This window comes from Labrus mixtus, chromosome 3 (assembly GCF_963584025.1).
Source record: "Labrus mixtus chromosome 3, fLabMix1.1, whole genome shotgun sequence".
Classification (NCBI taxonomy): Eukaryota; Metazoa; Chordata; class Actinopteri; order Labriformes; family Labridae; genus Labrus; species Labrus mixtus.
Window position 1 is genome coordinate 34,351,883 of NC_083614.1, and position 10,000 is coordinate 34,361,882.

The window sequence follows — 10,000 nt, forward strand, 5'->3', positions numbered from 1 at the left end:
GTTAGAGTTAGAGGAACATGGAGAAGAGGATTTTACATCATGTGTGACCTTTAAGGTGTTTTGTTATCTCCCTCGTTGTGAACATGAAGTCATTTCTGAGAAGAGAAGCTATTAAAAGCGTTGCATAACTTCACATCATGTTTTAAATTGAAGTTGTTACCAAGCAGCAACCTCCAGTCTTGAAGAATGAAGCCGATGCTGAAGTGTAACATCCTGCAGTTCCTGGAGTGTCCACTAGAGGCTGGTTGCAGAAGCACAGGAAGTAACATACACACCCATTCTAAAAAGCCTGTTTTTACAGCAGAGATTAACATGTTTACAGCCTGGTTCAAAAAACGAAATAGGTGTGATTAGCTCATGTCTCGATGGACACACACTGTACGGGGGGTGAATGTTTTGATGACTCATCAGTTTTGATTTGATGAAGAATAAGAGTTATTCACAATAAGGCGTGTAGCTGACCTGATTGACAGGTGGGCATGGTTTCTAATGCTTCATCGTAACGCTGCGTGTTTTGTCCCTGTCAGGTACTTTCCGTTCGGGATCATCTTCCTGGTGGCGGGGAAGATCCTGGACATGCAGGACCCGAGCACGCTGGGGAAGAAGCTGGGCTGGTACGGCATCACCGTGCTCGCCGGCCTCTTCGTCCACGGCCTCATCCTCCTCCCTCTCTTCTACTTCGTTCTCACCAGGAAGAACCCCTTCTCCTACATCCGCGGGCTGCTGCAGGCCATGGTGATCGCCCTCGCCACTTCCTCCAGGTCAGAGGTCACCACAGTCCCAGTTCACTCTCCCGGTCCGTCGCTGTGTTCAGGATTTCATTAAAGTTTCAAACGCTGTCTCTTCTCAGCTCTGCCACGCTGCCCATCACCATGAAGTGTCTGTTGGAAAACTGTCACGTTGACCGACAGATTGCTCGCTTCGTCCTCCCTGTGGGCGCCACCATCAACATGGACGGCACGGCGCTGTACGAGGCTGTGGCGGCCATCTTTATCGCTCAGGTTAACGACTATGAGCTGGACTTTGGCCAGTTGATCACCATCAGGTAAACAGACGCTAAGACGCTTTCTCTCAGACTTCAGGAGGTTTGGTGACCTGTAGAAACCGTTTGTTTAGAAGAACTGAACTTTAGGATTTCACAAAATGTCTCATCTTGACTTTCTAACAATCTTAAGTCCTTAAGTTTAGTTTCTCTGCTATCAGACACTTTTCTTCAGCGTCTGTTTTAGATCTCAGAGTCGGGTCAGACCAGGGTTACTTTGGGTCAATGGTCAGAAAAAATGGCTCCAATTGGTTTCTTGGATCACTCAGTTTTAAATTGAATAGATCTCTATAAGGAGGCGGAGTCTGGCGAGTTCCGTCAGCGTGTTGTCACTCACAGTCGTGTTCTGTGTGGTGTCATGTAGCGTGATGCTGAATAGTTTTTTTAGGACACAGTGAGGAAAGCTCTCAGGGAGTTTGGGGTAGGCAGAAAGGAGCTAGCTCATAATGCTAACTTTGCTAACGTTATGGTCTCACAGTTCTACAACGCACTTCACTTCACGCAGATGTACGATAGAATAACTCAACACCTGAAGGTGTCACAGGTGTGTTGGAGGAGGGTCAAACTTAAAGACGCACACTGTCCCGCTTCACGCTGACAAATACAACGTTTGGGTCTCACCGACCTTCATGGCAGCAAGAAAACATTTCTATGTATATAAACAACCAAAGAGACCGCCTCACTTAACAATCAGCCAATCAGAGAGCCGCTGAGATTCATGATCACCTGAAGCTGCTTAGTCCATCATCAGCCAGGGAAGAGTTCAAAGGTCATGAAGTGTCATCGTCTATGATCAAACCGTCATGTGATGGATTCAAACCAGTAAGAAGGCTTGCCTTCTCACACACTCCCTCACCCGTGACCACATCACCCCCGTCCTTCATAACCTCCACTGTCCCCTCCATCAGAGACCCCCCCTCACTCACTTCCCTAAAAAACTCACCTCTTCAACATCACTAACTATCTCATCTCTCCTCCTCCTTCTCTCTGATTATCTCTTCGTCGTTTTGTTTTTTGTCGTTCTTTGTTGAGGGTCTTTGAGTATTTTGAAAAGCGCTTTAAAAGAGTAATGCATTTTTATTATTAAAACATGAACGTTTGATTCACTATCAAACGCTGCACACACAGGAACAGCTGCAGCCGAGAGATTCTCCCGTAAATATTCCATTCTTTGTTCTCTGCTCGTTAAATCTGCAGCAGGAGCATGATGGGAAAAAGTCTCAACAAGAAGCCATCTTTAAATCATGTGTGGGATTCCTCTCTTATCAGACACTTTTCTTCAGAGTAAAACTCGGTCTGTTTTGGTTCCACAGTCCGGTCTGGTCATGTCAGGGTTAGTCTGGGTCAAAGGTCAGACGACAGGGCTGCTGTCAGATCGGTCAGTTTTAGGATTTAAACTCTTTCTTCTGTTCGTCTTGCAGCATCACAGCCACAGCTGCTAGCATCGGCGCTGCGGGGATCCCCCAGGCCGGTCTGGTTACCATGGTGATCGTCCTAACATCAGTAGGGCTACCTCCAGATGACATCACGCTCATTGTCGCCATCGATTGGATCCTGTGAGTAGCAGTTCTCCTCATGCAGAGAGATCTCTTTCTTTTAGATTGTGATGTCCTGAAACAGAATCAGATCCACGACTCAGAGACCCGAGTGTCACAGTCCGTCTTTGTCGTCTTTGTCTCTGCAGCGATCGCTTTCGGACCATGATCAACGTTCTCGGCGATGCGCTGGCGGCAGGAATCATCGCCCACCTCTGTCGTAAAGATTTCCCCCTCAGTGGAACAGGAAAGGTAACACCAGCACCTGTAGGACTCTGTTTGTGTTTCATATACTGGACGTCTGAACGTGGTCGTCTCGATCCACACAGCACATTTAACTTCTGTTTGTAAAGATCACGCGTTCCTTTACACCTGTGAGCCGTTACTTCATTCACACCTGTCGGGTTTGAGCAGATTACAGCGGAGGGAGTCGTCTCCAAGGTTGGACAGATTAGAGCTCTGACTCTTATCTTGATCCCGTGCTGATCCTCGGCGTGCCCCACTGTCTCCGTGGTCACTGTGTCCGGGCAGAAAAGTCCGTTTATAACCAGAGAAACACAAGTTAATGTAACGATGACTAAACTGGAACACTTTGAGTAACTCTAATGTTTAATAAGATGTAAGAGCTGCATGAGAGGCAGAGACAAACTTAAAGGACTTTTACATACTCTGGAGCCAATCACTGCACTCTCTCTCCTCGCCATAGATCCAAAACACACGGAGATGTGTCACATTGATTAAATGTGTTAAATGTGGCGGTATATAGATCAAGATGTCAGCTGTGTTGGGTTAAACTGGCATATCGACCGGAGCGATGAGTAACCACATTTAGCTCAAACGTCGATGTTAACCTGCAGGGAGGATTAAAGGGATACTTCACCATGAAACATGAATCTGTGTTGACATCGGGTCATATATGTAGAAATGTGAAATACATTTTGAAGTTGGTGTCTTCTTGGCCATGAAAAGACAGAAAGTGTCTTTTTGGCTCATGTGGATGAAAGACTCAAAATCCCAGAATGCACAGCACCACAGGCCACTCCCACTAAGGTCCTCTAGTTCAGAATCAGAAACACTTTATTAATCCCAGAGGGAAATTCCATCGTTACAGTTTCTCCAAAATATACAGTACAGCAGGAGAAATATAGAAATAAAAACATTTACAGACATATTTACTTCATGAGACCGTTTCCTCAACTGATTCTGAGATTTCTTCCAGAATTGATCTTGTAAATTCCTGTCAGAAAACAGACTCTATGTCTGTGTCCATAGACAAACAGTGAGAGCACTGACACTACCAGTCTGCCCCAGCTCGAGCCGGCCCCGCCTCCTCGTCCTCACCGCCGCCGACAGGCAGGCCTTATGTCTCTGCTACTGAGCTGGCGGCGGCCGGCGGCGTCCAGCAATATAGCGGCGAGATGGTTGCTGCCGACAGGCCGGTCTTATGTCGCGGTGTACTCTAGAGTTCTAGACTAGAGTTCGTTTGAGCGTTCAAACCACCCAAAACCGAGTGGACAATCTGACAAAGACACCAGAGTTTATTTCAAACAGACCAATCAGCTGATGTGTGAATCACGAGACCCGAAGATTTCCTTTCTCTCAGATCAGATTCAAACAGAGCTTCATAAATTCTCTCCTCGTGCGTCCTGTAGGTTCTGACATGTTGTTCTGTGTTTCCCTCGCAGCCCGTGCCGTCCTACGGTACGCAGAATCCTCACGCTCACAATAACTGCCACAGCGTGGACGTGCCGATGACTGAGATCCACACGCACAAGGACAGCATGTACGACTCGATGGGCGACTCGGCGAGCGAGAGGCACGCACACACCGTCTACTACAACATCTGTCAGGTGTGATCAGACTGCATGCCGCACCGTGTCTACAGCATGAAGGATCTGAGAAGTCCGGTCAGAACTCACAGTGCCATCTGGACCCCGAGGGTTAGGAAGAGACATCCTTCTTCACAGGACGCCACGCCGAGCAGCTGCCCTCAGGTTCAAAGGTCACGCTGGTTTTATTGGGCCAAACTTTGATCGGATAGAACAAAATCGACACAAACTCGCTAGAAAAACATATTTGGATATACAGGAGCCATTTCTGCAGCAGAGGATTATGGGTACAGGATGCACTGTAGGTAGATCGTTTGATCTGATTCTGATCGGTGGAGGACGGAGCAACGCCTGCTCCGAGAAACGCCATCTTTTCTGCCAGAAGTGAGGAAGTTTTGGGGGCATTGGATCGGACATGTTGTGTGTTTTATTTGCTCTTAAATTGGAAATTGGTTTTAAGAATTCAGACTCCTGTCAAAGGCAGAATCCCAGCGGGGGTGAGACCGGAATATCGGCTTCTTTTTGGGGCAAAATCCAATTTTGTTTCTGCATGCATCCAAGGACATAAAGACAAAGCACCAATGAGATCAGCATGTTGGGAACCAGCTGGAGAGCTCGGAGGACAACGGCTGCTCCCCTGTGTGGATAAAACCTGGTCGAGGTTTGGACATACTTCATGATTTCATGGCAGATTTTGTCATGTTTTCTTCATGTTTCCAGTTACTTGATAAGTCAAAATTGAGGGCCATGTTGAGGGTTGATGGGGGCCGCCAGTCGCCCACCCCTGCTCTACAACCACCCTGGGATGGATGGTTCATGTCTTCAGACCTGGGAATCTTTTGGGATCCTCCAAAGAGGAGCTCCAGAAACATGTTGGATGGTTTAGTTGAAACTCAAAGTCTGTCCAGTTCGGCCCCGCCTTAGCAGCGAGTGAACGTTTGACTGACTGAACCCTGATCTGATGGTCGAGGTGCGGAGGTGGATCAGTCCAGTTTAACCTCCTCGTAATACTTTAAAGCCCTGAACATATCCGCCAAATCCGGATTGCTTTCCCCCCAGGACGGTTTATGAGACCACGCTGGACCACACAGGATGGAATGTATAAAACACGGCGTCCACCCAGGATCACAGCCAATCCCCTCGGGTTCCTGAACATATGGATCCTGAAAATGAAAATCTTGTTGAGTGTTTGTCGTGTTTTTGTTCTTGGATTTGTTGATGTTAAGAACTGTGTTGTGATGCTGTTTGCTCGGAGCCGTATCTCCGTCTTTGACCCTCAGGTGTGTCACAAACCTCTGATTGGATTCTGGATGACTCAGGCTGGTTTAAAGGGTTAATGGATAATCCGTCCCACACGACAACAGAATGATTACAAAGTGCTCTTTAGACTTTTACAGACCTTCTTCTGACAGCATGCAGGCATGCGTTCTTACTGGCTTCATGTGAAGTCTACGTGCATTATTTCTATGTTTTGACTCGATGTTGTTGTAGAGATAATTACCCTGACTGTCCGTCACCGCCAACGGGAACAAGGTGCTGGTTTGGTTTCAGTTTCTCTCTAGAGCCTCAAACATGCTGGAGTCCTTCGTCCTAAAACATTAAGTCCAACATGAAGATCCTGTTGGAATATTTCATCAGTTTGACAAAGACGGAGTCCGACCGTCATAGAGGAGTGAGGGTGTTCGGCTCATAAAATTAAATATTCTAATATCTCTGAGGCGCAGTTCTTCATGTCCCTGAAGAGATGCTACAGTCCAAAAGCTGCAGCACCGTGCACTACAACGCCGCCGTTTGCTGCCACTTTAGTCAATGCTCCTGTTTCCACAGTGAGCGCCGCCGTCCGTCTCCGGAGCGTGCCACCAGCGCAACGTTCACGCATGTCTCTTTGTCAGTTGTTCATTCGGAGACTGTTTTGACGTCTTGTTGATAAAGAGATGGAAAATACGATCAGGAGTCTGAATGTTGGGGTTTTATTTTGAAAGTGACCGGACGCTTTGTGCCACTTCCTGTCCGGGTCGTTCCATTCTGTCCAGCTTGCAGCTTGCAGAGACGCTCGGAGTTTGTGGAAATCTGAGATCTAGAACGAGTAGTTATTAATTGTGCTTAAAATCTGAAGTTGTTTACAAATCGTTAACTGACGTTTGACACAGCAGAAATATTTCATAACTTCACAAACTGAAACCGACAGGGAAAATGTTACGACTCAGAACGCCGTCAGGACGGATTAAAGTACGACGTTAACATTAACTTACGTGATCTCTACGTTAGCTTGACTCCGCTACATGGCTAAAACGCTAACTCAGATGTTTTAGCCCTCACAGTTTGTGCCCCTCAAACTTCTCTCTGGGTTTTAGTCGTGTGGTCGTTTCCGTAGACGGGAGACGGGAGAAAGTAGCGCTGCCTTAACTTCACAGTTTGAACCTTGATGATGTTTTTATAAACCACAAACCTCAATAATGACCTGCCAACGCAGGCCACTTACCAAACCTTTTCTCTCACTGCATCATGTAAATACTCAAAGTCTTTTTCTTTTTTTTTACTAAATAAAACGTGTTGTTTGTTTATATTTGAAAATAAAAACTGTTGTATTTCTTCCATTGTCATGTTTCTGAACGAACAGTCTGACCATGTTTACCAGGTGTGTTAAAAACCAACAAGACCCAGGACGATGCCTGAGTGACGTCCCCCGTCTGTTCCTGCAGGGGGCGCTGGAGTCCCATCGATGGCGGTCTCCATGCTGGAAATGCTGTCTCAGTCTAACTTTCAGTCAACCTAACGACAGGCTGAGAGCTGGAGCTGAGGCGGGTTTTAAACCTCCTGACAAACCGTTACACCGCGCCCACCTGTCAATCAGGTCAGCTACACGCCTTATTGTGAATAACTCTTATCCTTCATCAAATCAAAACTGATGAGTCATCAAAACATTCACCCCCCGTACAGTGTGTGTCCATCGAGACATGAGCTAATCACACCTATTTGGTTTTTTGAACCAGGCTGTAAACATGTTAATCTCTGCTGTAAAAACAGGCTTTTTAGAATGGGTGTGTATGTGACTTCCTGTGCTTCTGCAGCCAGCCTCTAGTGGACACTCCAGGAACTGCAGGATTTTGCACTAAAGCATTTGTCTTTTTTTTTCAACGCAGGAGGTTGCCGCTTGGTTTAGCGTAGCCTAGCACAAATACTAGCAGCAGGATGTCTGCTAGCCTAACAGATCAACGTAGGTACTCCTGCTTCAGTTTTCCATGATCCCAGATCATGTCATCGTCCAATCACAGAGGACCGTTAAATGACCTGATGTTGTAGTTACAGATGTCACCACTAGAGGTCACTGTTGTTATTGTTCACTAGCTGTAGATGAAGGCTGCAGGCTTCAGTTCTCCCGTCCACAGCTGCTGCAGAGACCACGTCAGATTAACCCTGAGGAAACAGGTGACGCTCTCAACAGGAAGTCGTCACCACAGCGCTGCACCGCGGCTATTTTTACCTGACTCACAGAACTCTGCAGTTATTAATCCAATCAAGCGAGCGTGAGGCCCCGCACGGGACTGAAGCCCTGCGACGACACGCAACCACAGGTGCCTGGAGCGCTAATCCTCCAGCACAGATTAAAGTCACAATGAAGTTTTCATGAGAGGGGAGGGAACAACGGGGGATTACCCGGGTTTACTGAGGGGGGGGTCTCCGGGCTGTCTCTCTTCTCAAGGACGTCCACGAGCTGCCCCAGGTGTACGATTTAAATTTAATGCAAGTTAAATAAAAGAAGCGCGTCAGCTGATTCATCGATTAAACCTTCAAGTCTGATTAGATGGTCTTGGACTTCTAACCATTTCCTGCTTGTAAAGTTTAGTTTAGTGTTGAAGTACTCAAAATCAGTCTGGGTCTTCTTGAGAACACTCTTTGAAGGTCTGGTCTTGGAATGCAAAGCCTTGTTATTCTGTCTTGTCTCGGTCTCAGACTGGGCGGACTCAGGATTTTAAATGAAGACCGGTCAAGCCCACCACTGATCGGCTATCTTTCCACGTTTATCAGTGTGATAAGACAGAAAACACCTGGTCTTGGTGGTCTTGACTCAGCCTCAAGCCCTAAATGTCTGGTCTTGTCTACGTCTCGTCTCTGAGAAATCTGGTCTCGAGTATGTCCTGGTCTTGGTCTTGACTACAACACTTGTTAATTCTCTGCTGATTTATTCTCATTTTAAATCTTTAGAGTTCCAGATTAACGATCCAAAAAATAAAATCTTCAAATAAAATGATGGGAAATCAAATATTTGAAGGTGAGTGAAAAGGTTTGAATTCTGATGATGCCAGTTTACAAAGCGATGACATCACTGATGACATCACTTTTAGCTCTTTAACGCAGACAGACTCTTTTTCATCTTTAGTATTTTTAATATATTTGAAAGCTCTTATATTGCAGTGTAGACTTTCAGGACAGCAGGATGCATCTTATTATGTGATGTAATTCATTCTGCAGCCTCTAGGGGTCGCTGACCTGATGTTAAGGAAAGAATGATGCATTCAGGTGCTCCTCTGTACAGTGGTTGTCTCAGTTTCAGAGTTTGGAAGTCATTCTTCTGACGTCGGTGTGTTCATGTGATTCAGAAAGTTCAGAATGTTTTAAAAACAACAAAAAACAGCTCGAAGAAGAAGAAGAAGAAGAAGAAGGTAAGAGTGAGTGTCTCTGTTACGAGTTATGTTTGAGCACAACGTTGAGTGTAATCAAAAGTATTTTAACATCAACTAAACGTCTTTTGCTTCCCGTGTCGATGACAAACAACTCGGCAAGTCGGGCGTCCATCTCTTTCCCGAGTGGTTGTTCACGTTCATGTTTCATTTTACAACTCAGAAACTCGTTTTTCTGATGCGACTGAATGCAGGGGAAGTATGGGAAAGATTTAAAGGTCCCATATTATGCTTTATTCTGGTTTTATATTCTCTTTAGTGTGTTTTCCAAGTGTCCTGTGCATGTTTAGTCACATCTATGTGCAAAAATTCAAAGTCTGCAGAAACGCGGCTTCTCCTACGTCCTCCTGTTAGCTGTAGCATTAGCTGCATGTAACGCTCGGTTCTAGCCCCCCTCGAAAAAAATGTATCAGTCCGACGTCATTGTCAGTGTGAGATCACTGATCTAAGCCCATTGGCTCGTTGTGGCCCTGACGATCATGTTGAAATTTCCGAGAAGCGTGCTGAGCAACTGACCAATAACGACAGAGCGGATCTGCAGACCAATCAGATCAGACTTGGCCCACGTGGGGTCTAACAGTGTGGGCTCAACAGAGTGCAGCTGACGGACTCAGAGCGTAGAGGGAGCAAGGAGGAGCAGTACATGAAAACAGACACTTTTTTATAACTTTATCTATTGTGAACGTACAAAAGTAGGAACATAGATTAAATATATGAACCCCAAAAAGGGCAGAATATGACCTCTTTAATGCAGGAATGAAAATTTAAAAAAGGATTTAATTTTGTTGCTTTTATCGTCATCTGTCGGTTAATATTCTTATCTCTTCTATGAATTAAAGGCACATAGAAACATCTACAGTTGTTCTTTTCTTCAGACATATCAGAAACACAGAATCTATTTCTGTCAGCACG

The 10,000-nt window shown here is 45.9% G+C and overlaps 2 protein-coding genes across 2 annotated transcripts in view; one reads left to right on the forward strand and one right to left on the reverse strand.

The window, feature by feature from the left end:
• Positions 1–489: 489 nt before the first annotated feature.
• On the forward strand, positions 490–5,131 carry LOC132971995 (excitatory amino acid transporter 5-like). The gene is made up of 5 exons (XM_061034823.1): positions 490–761; positions 851–1,045; positions 2,464–2,598; positions 2,727–2,829; positions 4,263–5,131. Exons 1-5 carry the CDS (start codon positions 490–492, stop codon positions 4,431–4,433), a joined length of 876 nt encoding a protein of 291 aa, XP_060890806.1. The 3' UTR covers positions 4,434–5,131.
• Positions 5,132–9,942: 4,811 nt separating this feature from the next.
• The window catches only part of zgc:113223 (uncharacterized protein LOC541424 homolog), an 11,486-nt gene continuing 11,428 nt past the window's right edge, over positions 9,943–10,000 (reverse strand). The window contains exon 8 of the mRNA XM_061034677.1: positions 9,943–10,000. This exon is cut by the window's right edge and continues 1,430 nt beyond it. The gene's annotated coding sequence lies outside the window, so the exon portion shown is untranslated.

Coding starts and splice junctions, on each gene's coding strand:
- LOC132971995 (XM_061034823.1), top strand. CDS start 490: ATGCTTCATCGTAACGCTGCGTGTTTTGTCCCTGTCAGGTACTTTCCG. Junction 1,046..2,463: donor GGCCAGTTGATCACCATCAG/GTAAACAGACGC, acceptor TTCGTCTTGCAG/CATCACAGCCACAGCTGCTA. Junction 2,830..4,262: donor CCCTCAGTGGAACAGGAAAG/GTAACACCAGCA, acceptor TTTCCCTCGCAG/CCCGTGCCGTCCTACGGTAC.